The sequence below is a fragment of the Acanthisitta chloris genome, unplaced genomic scaffold (genome assembly GCF_000695815.1).
Source record: "Acanthisitta chloris isolate BGI_N310 unplaced genomic scaffold, ASM69581v1 scaffold34622, whole genome shotgun sequence".
NCBI lineage: Eukaryota > Metazoa > Chordata > Aves > Passeriformes > Acanthisittidae > Acanthisitta > Acanthisitta chloris.
Window position 1 is genome coordinate 1,953 of NW_008659367.1, and position 18,361 is coordinate 20,313.

General features: G+C 41.0%; 1 protein-coding gene across 1 annotated transcript in view; it reads right to left on the bottom strand.

The window, feature by feature from the left end:
• Positions 1-3,439: 3,439 nt before the first annotated feature.
• UROC1 (urocanate hydratase 1) overlaps positions 3,440-18,361 on the bottom strand; it is a 41,719-nt gene continuing 26,797 nt past the window's right edge. The window contains exons 15-20 of the mRNA XM_009069373.1: positions 16,121-16,191; positions 15,057-15,155; positions 12,998-13,097; positions 10,078-10,159; positions 4,966-5,065; positions 3,440-3,580 (exon numbers count right to left, since the gene is read on the bottom strand). Coding sequence (XP_009067621.1) covers positions 3,440-3,580; positions 4,966-5,065; positions 10,078-10,159; positions 12,998-13,097; positions 15,057-15,155; positions 16,121-16,191 — 593 coding nt within the window. The remainder of the gene's footprint in view (positions 3,581-4,965; positions 5,066-10,077; positions 10,160-12,997; positions 13,098-15,056; positions 15,156-16,120; positions 16,192-18,361) is intronic.

Genomic DNA, 18,361 nt, shown 5'->3' on the forward strand with positions numbered 1-18,361 from the left:
GCAAGGATGGGAAACTGCTGGCCAGACACACACAGCTCCAGGGAGACTGGAGTTGTAGGTGCACCCAGAGCTCCACTGTGCACCTTCAGAGTCATCTGTGCAGTGTGAAGCCCCTGCGTGCTTGAGCTCAGCCTCCTCATCCCACTGTTGACTGCCACTGGGTGTGAGTCATCACTGTTCTTGGTCCCTAATCATCCTGATCTCCCTGTGTAAGTCTTTGCAGTACCTTCCTTTATGCTCCTAGGAAAAGGTAGGAGAGATTCAACAAGACCCTAGCTAGGACGGCTGTTAAGCTGTCACAAGCTTTATTCTTTCAGAAAAACACTGTAGCTACAAGTATGAGTGTCCTTTGCCACTAAGCTCTTGCCTCTATCTGCAACCAGGCACAAGCTATTCAGGATAAGTGCCTGTGTTTTAGGAAAGCAATAAGGCATTAAGATGTATAGGAAGCTTGTGGCAAGTGAGACTTCCCGGCACTACCTCTACATCCACTGCTTGGATCAGATCTGATGCAATGCCTACAGCTGGATGGCTTGAAGATTTCTCACTGTATTGGGTTTGTCCAGCAGTGAGGTCAGCTACCTATAAACAACATCAGCATCCCCACACAACAATAGCTTATTCACAGTTCCAGCTTTGCAAACAAGTAAAGAACAGATAAAATGAGGCTCAGCAGTGCTCAGAAAGGGCTTGTTTATGGTTTCTGTGTGCTGGAAACCACCTGCTATTTTGGTCCAGACAGCAACAGGTTACTGTTTCCCTGTGCCCTCTCAAAGGTATTGTCAACCTCAGTCAGTTCACATTTGTTAAGAGTTTGATATTTGCAGTTAAAAGTCCAAAGTAGATTTAAATGTATACACATAACTATATATACACTATATCATTAAACTAAACAACAGTGAATAGCCATAAATATGACCAACTGCTCACCAGTTCACTGCCTTTCTGTACCACATTTTGCCTTAACTCATTCTGCCTCATTAACAGACTCCATAGTCCGAATTTCAACTAGTGGCCCTTGTACAGCACTCATACATTCAGGTTCTATATGTCCCTACAGGTAGTCAGAGTTGTAAACTCCCAGGGACTTGAGTGGCATTAAATACAGCTATACTGGCAAGCATATGTCCTGGGTCAATAAAGCTACAAGGACAAAAATAAGGTTCCTTTTGTGCCTGGGATGTGAAGGTGAGCATGCTGGCAGGTACCCCAGGACTAAATAATACAAAGGTGAAGAATTCATAATAAATATTCCTTCAACATTTTGTCTTCAGTAGATTTTCAACTCAGAATTAAGATGGAACAGCTCTACGTTCCTTAGTACAGAAAAGCCAGTGTATTTTCTGGTGGTTCCTCCTGACAAAGCAGTACCTAGTGCTTTTGGGCTATGAAGATTAGAGTGGTTTTGTACAATACCATGACTTTGGACCCAGTCCACTGTGGTTAATATTAGGCAATGCATAACATATGTCAAAGCAAAGGCTGTCAAATCTGGCTGACAACTACTCACATCTCAGTCATATAACTTGGCAATGTGGGTGTTTTTTTCCCCATAATATAAGGCAATTCCAATCAGCTGCAGATTGCACTTCACAGAAGGTTCAGTTTCAAGCAGATGCCAGACTCTCACTATTCATCTGGAGACATACACAGTACGTGAACAGAGTAGAGAACTGATTAGTGATTCTAAATAAATTATAGAACTGCTAGACCCCATGGTACCTGCAGGTGAGCACACTCTGCAGCTCTGGTGCTAAGACAGGGAAAATGTTTAAGACCCCACAGTCCTGAGGACTGCAGCTCATCACATCCCATCTGCAGCAGCCCATGCAGGTTTATGTGGGTAACACCCTTTTCCATTCCAAGAGGTAATGGATACAGTGCCAAGGAGATTGAGTGACAGGCCAGATCAACTCCAATTCCCCGTGCTGGGGGAAGGGACTGCTGACATTGTTCATGTTGGAATCCGGCCCATGTGCAAGGGCCATGCTTAGCATGAGCCATGATAGCTAAGAATTACTGTGTGTGTATATACTTTTGTATACACACACACAGATGTGTATGTAAAATATGTCCCTGTAAGTATATATGTATCTGCCATTATATGTGTATAGGGGCTTCAAAGCCAGCCTCAGTTTTTGGTTCAGCATCACAGCTGGTTAGAACCAGGTACTTCAGTGGGTTGCTGTTAACACAAATGTAATAGTAGGCTCAGGTGCAAACATGCAATCCTTCAGTTGCACCTAGGCATGTGGGTTTTGTGCCTTCCTAACTCTTCCCAGGAAGAAGGGAGACCAAAAAGACCTTTCTATTTTACATTATAATCAGCTTCTGTGTGAAGGAGGCCTGTGCTGTCCTGTCTTTGGTGCTTTAGTTTGTTCCACATCTCTTGTGTTTTACTTCAGAAGGAAAGACTACATGTTCAATTTGTTAGGGTGCTTTATTAATTGCACCACTTGCATCCAAATGTATGAGTAGTCCATATTTTTTTTTATTAAAGAGCAGCAGCCAGCAGAAAGGATTTGATTTTCATTTGTTTCCATTCATTTTTAAGATTCTCAAGTGCAATGGCCTTCTCCAGAAGAACAAATTCATGATTGTAAGGCAGCAAAGCACAAACATCAGATGCAGCAAAATGGCACTACCTCAGACTGACAGAGAATTTGACTCACACTAATTTAGCATTTAAATTCAAAATATGTTCCATATTTTCCTGGCCATGCTGTATGATGTTTGGAAATGGTCCAATACTTACAGCCTTTAGTGCCACATATCTGTAACTGTATTCTGTTCCTGGTTGCAGTGAGTATCTTGGGTGAAAATTTCAGGGAAAACTCCATGCTGGCTAACTGCACTTAACCAGTTACAGTTTATCTGTAGCTTTCTGGTGCAATCACCAAATGCTTTTATGGCAAGATAGAAAGGCATGAGTGTAGCACATGTGATATCAGTATATCCTCCAGCAGCTGAACAAGTTTGTTTACACACCCTCATGTGGTTCTCTGGTTCTCTGCTGATAGCAGCAGATTCTGAATTAGAATCAAGAGTTCAAATTTCCATCCCACATTTGATCTACCAGCCCGAAGAATCTCATTAATTTATTAATTATCAGGAACAAGTGGTTGTTTTGTTGTTTGGGGTTGGGGTTTTTTCTCCCTATTTAATTTTCAGGGTCAAAATTCAAGTCCCTTTCCTTATCATGAAGTTTCTTATTGCAAACATTGCTCCTAATATGTTAGTGAAGAAGACTGTTCCTGGCATTAGCAGACCTGCCATAGACACACACAGATTTGCCCCATTAACAAGTCGAAGGGGGAAAAAGAACTCGCATGGAACAGACATTTGCAAGGCTTTTATCATTTGGCCAAAGAGCAAAATAGGATATCAAGAAAGCAACTTCAAATATATCTGCAAGAACAACACTGCGCTCGGAATACCACTAATGTTTCACAGCTTGCTCCAAGATGTTCTCATCCACCACCTTGTGAGGGAGAGTCACCCTCAGTGTGGCATTCTCTTTCATTGCTTGGCAGATGGTTTCATAAGCAAAGGCATTACCCGACCAGCAGCGCCTGGCGACCTGTCAGACCAGAAAATCAATGGGTGTAAAAGTCCTACATTTCTCTTGTCACATCCATCTTGCACAATATTTGTGCAAACACTGGCACCTGAATTCATGACAATAAATCTTTCAACCCTCTGCCAGTTTTTCTAGTTTCCTTACTCATCTTGCAAATAAGTTTTGTAATACCTACTTCATTTTTATGAGTAGTATTTGGGTAGACTTGGTACTTTTTCATACAGAAACGTAATATTGGACAGACAACACTGGTAGAGCCAAGTACCTTATAAACTTACCGAATTCTCTCACTAAAAATAATTATGCACTCCATCTCAGCTCTGTAAAACTAACCCTTGCTTTAGATAACAGCATCATTTAAGCAGTCAATGCTTCTGTAGTAGGGTAAATATTTTCAAAAGGAAAATGTCATTCAATGCATTTTCAAACTATGAAATAAAAGAGCAAATTCTCTGCCAGCACATAAGGATAAAACTTTATGGGCAGCCAGAGAACTGGTAAACCTCTCTTCCAACAGCAAAGCTCTGTGTTTTGATCTGTGTACAAACAAGATTCCCTGGATGGAAAAAAAATAAAAATCAAGATTTGGCACAAAGGAAATAAGTCCTTCCCTCTATTCAATGCCTCACAAATCTCTATTATGAATTACAAATCAGTGTATGAAATACTCAGACCCAAAAGCATTCAAGAAAGAAAATACTTAGGTTCCAATTAAGCAAAATATTTACGCATATGATTAATGTAAGGCTAGTAAGTTCCCAGGATCACAGCAATAACAGCTAGAATTGACCCAAAAGCATTCAAGAAAGAAAATACTTAGGTTCCAATTAAGCAAAATATTCACGCATATGATTAATGTAAGGCTAATAAGTTCCCGGGATCACAGCAATAACAGCTAGAATTGACCTTTCAAGTCAACAGCTCCGTGTTCCTGCCACTTGCCTATCATTATTCCTGACAGTATATTTTCAAGGGTACATTCCAGTTTTTCAGTCTTGTCTATAGGATGGGTAGCACTCTTGGATTGTCCTTTTTCAACATCTCTGTGGAGGAATGGAGCTTTTGCTTGTAATAAATCAGAGCAGCAAAAGATTTATAGGTTTTTCAGTAGGCTGTCTCTGATACATAGTTCGTGTGAAGGGTTTGTCTTCATTAATCTACAAATTAATATAATTGCCATCCTCCTTCCTTAATAGTTTACTAGTGTGTTGTTTCAGACCTGGGACAGGGAATATGTGCAAGTTTTTCCTCCTCTTTTACCCCCAGTCATGTCAGGTCTTATGGGGATTGAAACATGTTTAGCATTGGAATCAAAGTACCTAAATAAACACAGTCCTAAGGCAGGAAAATATCAAAGTGAACATATAGTAATGAGTTTTGCTTACTCCATTGGAAACATCCCAGCTGAGCATCATCTTAGCCCGTTCTTCAGCCTCCTTGGACCCATCCAAAACCAGGCCAAATCCCCCATTGATCACTTCACCCCTGAAAAATATATAAACACAGGAGCATGAAATAAAAATAATTCAAGCCAGTCCCACAAAATTTACAGGAGCTAATTTATTCATTTGTACTGCAAAAAGAAGGATGAGGGCATAGAAATGGTGCTGAGTAAGAGACACTAATCAGTGACCTTTGCTTGTTCTATATCTGCTGCTGCTGTACTGGCTCTAAAATCAAGTGAAGAAAGGTTAACACCTCTGATGGGCCAGAGAGTTACCTGTCTCAGGGTGTTTTTAAATGTTATGCTCTTCATGTTTGCTACACTACAGCCTGACACATAGACCAAATGAGGAAGAGGACTGGGTACTTACTGAAGCAGACAGATGTATCTATTTATATTCTCTTGGGACAAATGAGAGCATAAGTATTTTATTTAAAAAGCATTAACCACCACTTAATGCACATCTGCCATAATCCTTTCCAAAATAGTCATTTATTTCGTGTGAGATACATAGATGTTTAAAGACCTCGGTGCCAACTTTTCAGGAAGCAGACTTATTGGCAGAAGAAGAACAGAAATATGTTAAAACTAACAGATTATACTTGGGAGAAATACCAGTTTGGTTTTAAAAGGACAAGGAAAACACGTAGAGCAAAACATCTTGTCTGACTCCAGAATCTGGCCTGCTCAAGTTCCTGTTCCTTGGCATATGGTGAATAGTGATGGATGCAGATGGATAATTATCTGTTGCTGTAAATCTGTGACAGTTCTGGCATTATAACTCAGCATCAGCAATACCTGAGGGACAGGGAATATCAGACAAGAATACATGGTATGAGAGACTAATGGAAATCCCTGGAGGCAGGATTTTGTCCTCTGAGTTTTATCGTTAATATAAGTTTACAAAATTTACATAGAACAATTTGCATAGAACAACATCAGACATATCCACTAATCAGATAAGAGTTGTGTGTCTTCCAATCCAGGAAGGAATTGTGTCTTACTGTATATTTTCCAGCAGTAACTTGAGCTTCTTAGGAAATGGGGAATTGAGGCTAACCTGGAGCCTCACAGACCTGAGATCTACTTCCTGAAAATAGAACTCACGTTTTCTCATTTTCAATGTAATGTTGTTACTTATATACACTACCTGTGTGCCAAGTAGAATCCTATCACATATCTCAGCAAGGAACTTGGAGCTCCAGATCTTACCATCACAGTGACATTCTGTGAATTCCCTCCACTTTTCCATTGTTAGATATGTCATTATTACAAATACATTTCCTGTTAAAAGGCACAGTTTTCTTGAAAGTGACAGTTCTCACAGCAGAATGTCACCAAATGAATCAGGTTTTTTAAAAAGGAAATTTGAAAAAAAGACATGTTTTCAATGGAGGTGTTTGAATATTGTAAGATCTGACTCTTCAAAATAAAAAATTTCTTTTTATTGACACTGTCAATACTTTTCAGCCTGGAATTTAATTCCCAGGATGTTTTTACTCTGCAAATTCTTCCATGAGTTCTGCTCTTAGTCTCATCTGGGGATGAATACAAACATCCAAACATCAGCATTTCTTGCAAACTCTACTTTTTGAATACTTCGTGTTGTTACTGTCTGCTCAAAAAAAGGGGACCAGACTGGATGACAATGTTACAAATGTAATTATACCAGGGACAGTCACTTCACCACACTCTGCTGCTCCTGTGGGCAGAGAGCAAACTACTCCATTCTTCACTGTCAAAGTACCAAGGCAGAGTACACTCAGGAACATCAATGATGCCATTGCAATGTATTTTGGTTCACAGTATGAGCATAGCCTATGGGCAATATCAGACAATAAGAAAATCAGACCTCTGGAACAGTGCTTTATAAAGATATTCCATACAGGAAGACTATATTCTTTCAGTGGCAAAGGTCCTCTCTGGCCACAGCATCTCAAAGAGCATAACTTGAAGCTTAGGCAAGAATAGTAAACATCTGATGTCACTTGCACTCCATAAATTTAGAGCCTCTCTGTCAATTGCCATGGAGTTACTCCAGTGCAAATCATAATCACTCATCAGAATCTGTCCTACTGTCTAAAAATCACTCCTACATTAAATGCCAGTGCTTGTTAGGATAGCTTTTCCAGCAAAACCTCTGACTTTTTAAGGGGAGCTCTCTGCCTTCATTAGCATTGGGTCACATTTTTGGGTAATTAAAAAAACATGTGGCATTTTGACCTAAGCTACCTCCTATAATTTCCAGATGTCTCCTCCTAAGGTGATCAAAGAACACAAGGCCTCTCTCACAATCAAGATGTCACACAGTCAGCAGTGCAGTTCAATTCTTAAATTGCTTCTGCCTTTTTGTTACTACAGGTTACTTAGCCTCCATGGCTGATATACATTCTCTGCAAACAAAGAGGCAGCAAGTAATGGGTAACAATCATTTGCTGTAATTATAGTCCAGACTATGTTAAATCTTAAAGCTCTCCAACAGCACATGTGACACAGATTCCAGCTAAATAAATATTAATCCTGCTTTTTCTGTTTGTCCCACAAGGCTATAACACAGAAAATAAACCAGATAAAAGGCATTTATGTAGCCTCACAGGGAAGACACAGCAGATCTGTCAGCAGTTCCAGGCAGGACTGGCAGCTGAACAAAGTGCAATTGCTGTTTCTGAACTCCCTGGACAGAAACTTGCCAGTGACAACTTGATTTCTCTCTAATCACATGTATCTTTGTTTGTAAATATATATAAGCTCCTACTTGCACTTTCACATTTCCAAATCAGCTGATGACAAAAGGTGTTTTTTAAGCACGTGGAGATTGCTGTATGGCCAAGTCAGCTGGAATTTTAGCACTCCAGAGAAAAAGAAAAACAAGGTCCTAAAACCCAAAGGCATCTATCTCTTCCAGGCAAAGAAAGTAATTTACCATGGTTGGAGGTTGTTTTGCTTCTTTTACCACCTTTAAATTATTCTTCTCCTTAGAAGGCAAAGGAGTGCAGCACTTTAACTAGCCAAGGTGGTGCCACGATTAGTTAAGCCAAGCAGAACCACCTGTCGTGCTCTGGCTTTTGGGGGCTCTCCAGACCACAGCAGCTAATGGCACGACATTGTTACCACATCTGAGTCTCAGCATGGTGGCTTATTAAGGCTTGTGCAGAGACAGGCCTAATTTTCAGGCCCCACATTCTTCACTGAAGCACAGTAATTTAATCACATTACTATGACTGCTCCCCAGAACAAGGTGAACAGATACTGTTCTGCAATGACAAGTCCCTAAGCAGCCATAGGAAACAACAGAAACGATAACCAATCCCTACTTTTCCAGAGATATTTTGATTTCAGTGAATAGCTACACACTAATTTTCTGATGCATTACATAAATGGCAGCACCTCTGCTCTGCCTTGGGGCAAAGCTTCTTTTAATGATATAACTCCACTTAAGAAACAACTAAAACAGTGTAATTGAGATTGCAGTGTTGTCAATGCCAGTTTTCAAGGAGTAAGGGAAGTCTCACCATTCAACCAAGCTCTTTTTGTTGCTCAGAGGGCTAGAAACATGCAGGAGGGATTTGCTTTAGAGAGATCAGAAGGGAATGTGATCCTTTGAATTAAGAACATTTGTGGCATAAGCAATTATGTAGGCAATTCTAATAATTATCATAAGAATATCCCAAAAACCACACACAACATGAAGTGTTTTTCTTTTCTTGTATTTCATAGGAAGATATTTTTTAAAGGTTACACTCAGCTAAAGCAATTCAGACAGAACTAGCCTGCTGCTGTTTCTGGAGTCTGAGATGACCAGAGTAGGGAGACATTCTGGTATGTATTTTCCATTCAGGGTTATGCAAATTGTGAATAAAATCCTGGCCACGGGTTATCATCATTGAAATTAGTAAAGGCAAATTTTCAGTCCATGTGCCTAAGCTCTCAGAGAGCTTTCTTATCTCATAATTCTATTTTGCTCTCATGTGCCTTCTCTGCAGTAGTTACTTCACTGAAATCAAAGGAATTAAGAGCACAGAGAGAGAATTCTTCAGCTGAACTGAAGGGATATTTTCTGGATTCAGTGCATCCGGATGAATAACAATTAAGTATCATCAAATGTCTCTGCGGGTAACATCTGCTACAAGTTCTTTGGCTTGCTGTTGTTGGCACATCCCAGTGCTGGCTGGAACAGGGAAGTGGTAGGGTTTGCTACAGTGTTTAATAAAGGGTTGTGCCCTTTTTGACTGACTGGTGACAAATGAAGACCAAATGAAGACATGAGTGTAAATGGGGGAGGCATTTCTGGAATATGCTGGAAAGAACAAGTCAGAACTAGAGACTGCAGTGTGGCCAGGCTTTCCTTTTCCCTATATCTCTGCTGAGTAATCTTTTAGTGGCACATGGAGTCAGTTTCCCTCTCCATATATAATATCTCTTTCATTCTACTTCTCACTTTAGGCATGTCTTTTAAGTTCTGCATCTCATGTGAAGGAGGTATTTGATTCAGTCCTGACTTGGTTGTGGTCTTCTATCCTACCAGGCTTGAGCAGGAAGAGAAGACTGGGGGGTTTACTGGCACCCAAGCTGTTTTGTATCAATAACCCCTCATTGCACTTTAGCACGTGAGCATTTATATTGGGGTCTTAAGGTCACAGATTTAAATACAGCTTAAGAGGAAACCTAAACATAATCCATCCACTAACACTCTGGCTGTGGGTGTGTGAAGATAACTCTGGAAGCAAGATCTGTTCAAAAAGACCATGGCAGACAGTCCTTGTTTGTCAAATTAAGTTCTTCAAACTGTGCTATGGCCAGTGTTCAAAACACTTTTACTGGACATAAGGGCATTTATTAGAAAAGCCTCATACAACACTACACTTTGCCTTATCATTTGTCCTTTCAGTCCTTGTTTCCAAACCCATCCTTCCCATGATCCCAACATTGTTACTACTCCAGTACTACACACATCTTTTCAGCAGTTCCCCTCTTGTCTCTCCTCCCCACACACGTACACAGCAGTAGGAATGGGATTCAGAGCTCAGCTTTAGAAACATAAATCAGCTCTTACCAGCCAACTCCACCACCGTTGTGCAACGCGACCCAGGTCGCTCCTCTGAACGCATCTCCCACAAAGTTCTGTACTGCCATGTCTAGGAGAAGAGGAAAGGTGTTATGGATGTCTCACATGCTGCATTCATTCTTCTGTTGTGCTGCTCACTCCTTCCACTGTCACCTTCAGTGTGGCTGTGTGAAGGCAGGGTTGGAGGCAGGGTTTGCTCACAGCTTCACTCACAGGTTTGCACTGAACATTTTGGGAGGAACAGGCAAGAAAGATTTTCCTCCCACTCAGTGCCCCTACACTGGAGGGAACAAATGCCAGTTTCACTGTGGTTTGAAAGGACTCTCGTGCTTTCTGCATTTGAGATCCAGTTCGAACAGCTGAAGGACCTACCATTCATCTGCTAGGAGACACCTGCTCAGAATGGAGGGATTACACTCCTCTCCTTTGGGATGCCTCAGTCACAGAAGAACAGACTGGACACATCTGTGTGGATGAATTGAAAATGGGGATACACCTCGAACACTACACACCTTGCAGTTCTCAGATGAAGTATTTTCAGATCTGAGTGCAGAGTTATTTCAGCTCCATGCAGAAAACTAAAGATACAGAGCTGCATTTTAGGACCAAAGCTGGGATGAAAGTGATATCTACCCCAGTTCTCTGAACATGAGGGAATTTTACCCTGAACAGGAACTGCTGAAACCACAGAGAAGGCTTCTTTTGTTTCAAAAAAAAAAAAAACCCAAACAAACTCAAAGACACATAAATCAGTGCACAAATGTAATTTGACTAATGTCAAATGCATTATTTCCATTGAATTGTTCACTAGAATTCTGTGTATTCACTACAATTTGTGCTAAAGCATATACCCAGAGAGGTGGCAAGGGGTACACACAGCGGATAAAAGAGTAAAATTTACTGAAAACATTTGTCCAGATTTAATTCAGGAGAGATTCAATACATAATTTGCCAGGTTTTTAAAGGAAAAATAAGAGAAAACCAGTATCTCCACCAGCCACATTTGCAGACCCACAGTTGTGTTTGATGGGAAAAATGAGTTTACTTGAGCACTAATCTATGTTAGACCCTGTCAAAAGCCCCATTATGGCATCGTTTATCTGACATTATGTCACTTTAATAACGCAATTAGCATAATTATGGTGCTGTCAAGATGGAATGGAGAGATCTAAATCACCATGTTCTAAAATGTACAGATTTCCTCCTCAGCCACTAGTGTGATAAGAGTGGAGATGGGACAAGGAGCATGGCAAGTGAACTAACAATGCAATAACCTGCTGCTCCTTGGCTTTGATAAAGGTCATTGACTGCAAACATCTGTGCTGAAATACACTTTGCAGAGCAGTAATGACCCATCAGACTGAGGTACTTTAAAAGAAAATGGGACAGACAAACATTCTTGAAAAGTTCTGTGTGCGAAAGAGGAACAAATTTCACCTAAACCAGCTCAAATATGGTGTTAAAACAGCAGGAAAGAAAGGAGAGAGGAAGACCTAAGATGTTCTTTTATAACCTCCAGAAGCTCATCTGGTAAAACAGATGAGCTGGTTTCAAAGACCAGTGATATCAGTGGCCAACAGGCTTTAGATAAGCCCTTAGAGAAGGCAAATAGTTCATGTAAATTACAAAATGCAAAGAAAACCATAAAGCAGGATGAGCAATAGGGTTTAGCAAGCCTCTATTGCCTGACATTTACTTGTGCTACTGAGCCGTTTGATGGAGACATTGCTTTGGATTGCTCTTTTCTGTGCAGCTGCACCATTTTCTCACAGCTTGTCAGAAACAAACATTATTTGAGGCTTCTATCCATTTGGCCTATTAGAACTAGCCAACATACTCAAGAAGTGTTGAAGTGGGACTGAAAGACAGCTAAAAGCCTCATTTCACCAGGAAATCCAGTTAAGATAGCAGGGAACTTTTTCTTCTTTAAAATTAAGCCATAATTTGGTTCTATTATGAATTCCCATAATGGAAGTAATTCCATATGTTCAGCTACCTCTGTCATAATTTCTCCTTCTACAGCAGCTTGTATCCTCCAATCTCATGCCTCTTTGTGACTGTCGGTTCATGACATACAGAAACACTACTGGGCTAAAGCCATTATCATAATTTCCACTTAGAGATGGAAAATTGAGCCACATTTAGGTTAAAAATTGCTTAGTGCATCATTTATTTTTGGGGGGTTTCCAGTCTGGTATTTCTTGGGTTTAGTTCTCTAAAGCATCATTTCAAAATCTTAAAAGCAGAATCTGGTTAGCTCAGGTCAGGTGTGCAGCATTAAAGGCTCCTTTTGTAAAGCAAATCTACATGATTTGCCCACAGTCACACCATAAGTGAATAACAAGGCTTGGAGTCTAATCCAGAAGGCCTGAATTCCATTCTTATGCCTCTTAGGATTTCTTATGATCAGAAAAATTCTTTTCAGAAGCTCCAGACTGCTTTACTGAGTCCTTGGGCAATGGAGTGAAAGCAGCTTTGAACCTTTTGGCTTTAAGCAAAATACTGTTATAGACCTGATTTTGATCTTGTGGATCCCAAGGAAATATGGCTGTGATTCTGCTCAGATCATCTCTTTAAAACAGTGAGGTGCAAAATCAAAATCAAACAGATGCTGTCAAACAATCAAACAGATACAGTCCTCTGAGATAGACAGATCTCCATTAGCATTCAGGTACATCTGGTGCACCTTCATTGAGTTTCCAGCATTGTTTGGGACCTCTCCTACGCTACTAGCTCCACATTTCTGTCTGTATCACTATAAAATCCCACACAGCTTCTCAGGACATCTGATTATTTGGGATAAAAGGGTTAAACAGAAACATTTTTTAAATGTTACATAACAACTAGTTCTCTTCTAAAGCAGTTTCCTTGCTTGCCTGGACTGACAAGCCTCAGCTGCTCCACTGACCTGCACAAAAAGCTGATCCATCGTAAATGTTTGATGTTTCTCTGAAAGGACTGTCAGTCCCACTCACATCGTGGTGATCTCGGCTGAGGACTACTGGAGCCTGCAAAAAGCCAAGGACAAGAAGGTGGAATCCCTCATGGACTGTCAATGCTACCAAGGATCATTATGTGCTGAAATGGCTTCTGTCTTAAGTCATTTCAGACCTCAGTTTTGCCCCCTCTCCTAAACCCCTTGAAACACCTTCTCTGCTTGCTATTTTTTGTTCTAAAACAGTTGTTCACATACTGTTCATGAAAACCACCATCCTTTCATAACAAAAACAAGAGCTTGCTTTTATGCCAATGGAGTCCTCAAAGGAGGGCAGGGAGAAGAGGGGAAGCAGTGAGGTTATTTCATCCAAGGATTTCTTTGCTGAAATTTCAAAGACATTTCAGTATGCAAAAATCTTCATTCAGAAATAGTTTTGTTTGCTGTTGGAAATGAAAACTAACAGTATGAAGTGTTGTGCTTTTTTTTGTTTGATGACTTCAGGACTAAAAATAAGTCAGCAATGAATATCAGTGATGTCAAACAAGTCCATTCTTGACCTGGAATTCAACTGACAGTATGAATTTATATCGGCTTGCAGGTCTTTTTTACCATTGGCCATGCACAAGGTTTGTATAAGGATAATTCACTCTTGGCATGGTGTGGTCTGGAATTAGCTGGCTCTGGTTTATGCTGGCAGTGAATTAGGAAATCACTGGAAATAGACATGAGCACCCAACTTGCAAGAGCAGGAGGAGAGCTGCAAAACAAAGGACGCACCAAAATCCAAAGGGCCTGGGAGTCTGACCTTGTCAGACATAGCTCCAAGGAAGTGCTCTGGCTGGTCAGGTTTATTTTGTGATACCAGCTTGCGGCGACCTTCATTTTGAATCCTGAGTAGGTCAACAGCATTTGAAATATTTAACTAACATTATCTAAGTAACAAAACCCAGACCATTCCAGCTAGAATCCATTCCCACCAAAATCCAAAGGGCCTGGGAGTCTGACCTTGTCAGACATAGCTCCAAGGAAGTGCTCTGGCTGGTCAGGTTTATTTTGTGATACCAGCTTGCGGCGACCTTCATTTTGAATCCTGAGTAGGTCAACAGCATTTGAAATATTTAACTAACATTATCTAAGTAACAAAACCCAGACCATTCCAGCTAGAATCCATTCCAAGCTTTATTTGAGTTTGCCCCTTTAAAAAGGGTAATTGTGACAGAAAAAAGATGGAGATGAACAAGTGACAGTGCCTTGGTCCAATGCTGCTGTACACAGAACAAGTAATCACAGAACATCCTGAGCTGGATGGGACCCACATGGATCAAAGTCCAACTCCTGCCCCTGTGCAGGACCACCCCAAGTAATGGGTATAATCACTGAGTGGTGCCTTCAAGGGTTTTGGTCTCCTCCAGGATGTCACATTGTACATCTACCTACAGTATTCATAAAGAACTTAGAAAATCCCTATACAGTCTTGCCCATAGTATGAACGTTTTTACTACCACTGCATAGGTCAGTGGGATTTTACCCAGACAAGACTAGGCACTGCAAGGTCAGTGTCAAGCCTAATGATTTTCTTCATTCACATATGCAATGCAAATGCAAATTGACTGCAGAGTATGGCTGAAAGTGAGGGATAGAGGGGAAGAAGCACTGGGGAGTGGCACAGCCTCTTATTACCTTCGGCACACCACTGAGGAGTTATAGTCCCTGCCTTGTGTTCTCAGCAAATCATGGAATATGTTGTGTTTGTAGATGCCCAAACAGAAAATAAGGCAGATTCCCATCATGAAACAAAAGGAGGCCTATTTCAGAGAGTTCCTAAACCAACCTCTCTCCTATTATGTAGCACAGTACTGGTGGCAGGCAGAGAGGAGGACTGAGCTCTAACAGATGCTAACAGAAACTGGTCCCATGTAAATGACAGGCACTTCTGCCCTCACTGGCTGAAGCTTTCTCCTTTGCCACCTGCCACCCCAGTCTCAGGTACTAAACACAATTACTAGATCACATCAAGACAAAGACAAACCTTAATCTTTCCTTCAGAAATTGCTCGATTGATAGCCACAGCTATAGACACACGACCCCTCTGATCAGAATATAAGATTCTAGCTTGAGAGCCAACAACCTGGAAAAGAAAAATGACACAATGATAATATTCTTTGCAACTGGTTTATCTTCAGGCCCCAGGATAAACGGAGTCACAAGAGTAACCCTTTCCCTTCTACAGAAGAAAGTGCAGATTATTTCTTCACTAACATCCAGTTTCCAGAAAAAAAAAATAAATTAAAATCTCTCTTTGAACTTAGTTTTATCTCCACTCACACAATCCATGAGATGTATTTCTATATTCAGCTGCTACTATCCAATAAATTCCACTTTTTAAATAAACCTGATTGCTAGGCTATAATCCCCCTATCAACAAATCCCTTGCCAACAGCTGAGAAGCAGAGGTTTGGAACTGGTGATGGTGGGCTGGAAGGGAAGAGATATATGGAGACAAAGAACAGCAAAGAACATCTGTCCTGCACAGCTATGCTCCCTTCCATGCCACAGACCAACTTGGCTTCCAGATTAGGAGAGCACCTTTGAGCCCTACAGCATCATCAGTTTGTTTCATAGTGAGAGCCTGCCCTAAAAGAAAAGCTAAGGGTGCTGCACTGGCATCCTGCTTCCCACGGTGCAAAAGGATGGCAGTTCTTTGGCCTCATCACCTGTTATGGAAGGGATTCTGGGAACAGCAGGCACCAAGAGGTTGGTCCAAAGCAATGCCAAGAAGAACATTTCGAATAGTGCTGTGGAAGAAAGGTGGTTACAACTGAGGTGGAAGGTGGAAACACTGACGTGTTTCACTCCAGAGAGAAGAACAGATATTGCTGGATTATTTGAACATTTCCAGAAGAGGAAGCGAAGGGAAAGAACTGCTTCAGCTCACGCTAAAACCCTGCTGTGGAGAGAGAGGTGTAAATTGCCAGCCCTGGGAGCTACAGCCAGTGTTTTCATTTATGCCCAATCCTGCTTTTCACTTCAGCATTCAAAAACTGCATTGAGGACCAGGAGCAGTGACAGTGCTGAAGGATGCTTTGCACTTACCAAGCTGTGCCTGCCAGCTTCCCGAATCCAGCGGATGTTGTCATGGTACTGCTGCTTCACAGATGTGCTCACTTGCAAGAGAAAGCAAGGAAAAAAGAGGGTTTGAAAATTAATGCAATGTGCTCCAAATTGACTTTAATTCATCTGGCAGCACTGGGAAGTCACATTCTGCTCTCAGATACAAGCACACAGAGAGGAAATGCTGTATAGAATCCTCTGTGCAGCTGATGCAGTGGCTGTACCATATATTTAGAGAAAGGTACGAGATGCACCCAGGAGACAGCTGGAATGATAACTCCCATTTGGATCTTTAGCAAACTAAATTAAACCTCAAAATATGGGCCACATGTACTGCTCATTTTTAGTCACCTGGTTTGCTGCCTACTAAATGCCAATCTATTTCCAGGCCTTTGCTAAATCAGTGGCTTTATCAAACTCCATGACATTGGGGACTACAGTCCAGTCTTGCACCAGATAGTAAATAACTCCCTTGAGACAGCCAGCAGAAATTCTCAGAAGCAACTGGTAACATGTACTTGAGGATAAGTTACACTAACACTGGGATATAGATTTATGGCACAGCAATTCTGTACTTAATGGTCCATGTGAATGTTTTTATTCCGAGATAAAACTGAGGTTGTTTATCCTAAAAAACAGGTATGTTGCCTTGCATTACTATGGAGCAAAAACTGTATAGAAAAACTTGCAGAGTAGCTATTCTATGTGTAAATCCACGCTACACCTTGTTTAGATACCTTGTTGTTATCTAAGAAGAGAATTATATATAATGGGTTTATAATCTCTAGGTTCTCCTCTCATTTATATCTGTGCCATTCTATCTCAATAAACCAAACCAAAGAGGAGCAAGAATAAATATACTCGAAGTGAAAGACAGTGAAAAATGGCACATATTAGTCAGACACATGGTGATCTCAGTACAATCAGCAGCCTCCAAAAGCATAGCACCATCTGCAGCAAGCGAGAAACAAAAGGCAGAGGGAGTATGGAATGGGACAGAAGCACTGCCTTACTGTCTTAACTTAGGGGGCTTCTACAGCTCAGAGGAGGTTACAGTGGCTGAAGAAGTTATTGTCTGTAAACTCTTCCTCTGTGGGCTAAGCAATGACACACTACCTTGGCCTGAGACACATGGTCAGCTACCAGGGCTCAGCTGGTGTGTGACCCACATGCTGAGCCAGAGTGACTTGTTTGTGCATTAAGAGTTTCAAGTCATAATCATTTCTGCAGATGCCAAGATAGCATGCTCTCCATTACTTTCCAGCTCTCACCCAATTTCAAGTCAAATTTTAACATACTTATAATTTATGTTTGAAAGTCAAACTAGAGAAACTGCACACTACTGACTTGAAATTGCTCACTGAGAAGAGTGTTTAGAAAACTGCCTTTCCACTAGGCAGTATGTCAGCAGTTATGCAGAGTAAAACTAGAAAAAGGAGAGAGGAAAAATCTAAGATACTCATATTTAACCTGTATTAAACACATTGTTAAAGGGAAATGTAAAATATGCTCATCCCTGCAGAGGCAGAGCTTCCATAGAGAGAGCTTCAATGATCCTAAAAAGACCTGTCAGTGCTTTAGGGGTTGGCTCCAAGTGATAGCTTCTAAACTCTGCAGTGAGGATTAACATGTCAGCACTTCACTTTACAGGGAGTGAAAGATGAAACATCTGCTTATGCTGTCCTAATAGGACTGTGCTGCCACTCACAAGCATTGAGGAAGCAGCATCTAGAAGGCAATGGGTAGTGTTCACTTAGGTTACTATAGATATTTAAACAAGACTTTATGGGAGTTGCTCAAAAAAAACCCCAACCAACAACAAAAAAACCCAGAGAATGGGCTCCTTTCTATCATTTTTGGATGCTGTCTCAGGGAGTACTTACCATATTTTATACTTCACAGTGCACAGACTTATAGAAAAGATCCTAGTGTCTGTAAGTTCTATAGAACATATCCAGAAGAGAGGCCAGATGAGAATTCTGGCTACAAGGACCTCTCCAACACAACACATGTCCCTCTCAGCCAGCTCCAATAAACAGTCACATGCCTTCTCCTAAGAGTGATGTATCCAAAGTTGGATTTCACCAGTTTTCCCTGGGGAAGTGAGGGATCCTTCCTTTTATTTAGTCTTCCTGTGATTGAAAAATCTCACAGTTTTTTTCTCGAAAGAGCTTAACTTTAGAGTAACTCCATGTGTCTCCTTTGCTAAACTGCTGCCTCCAC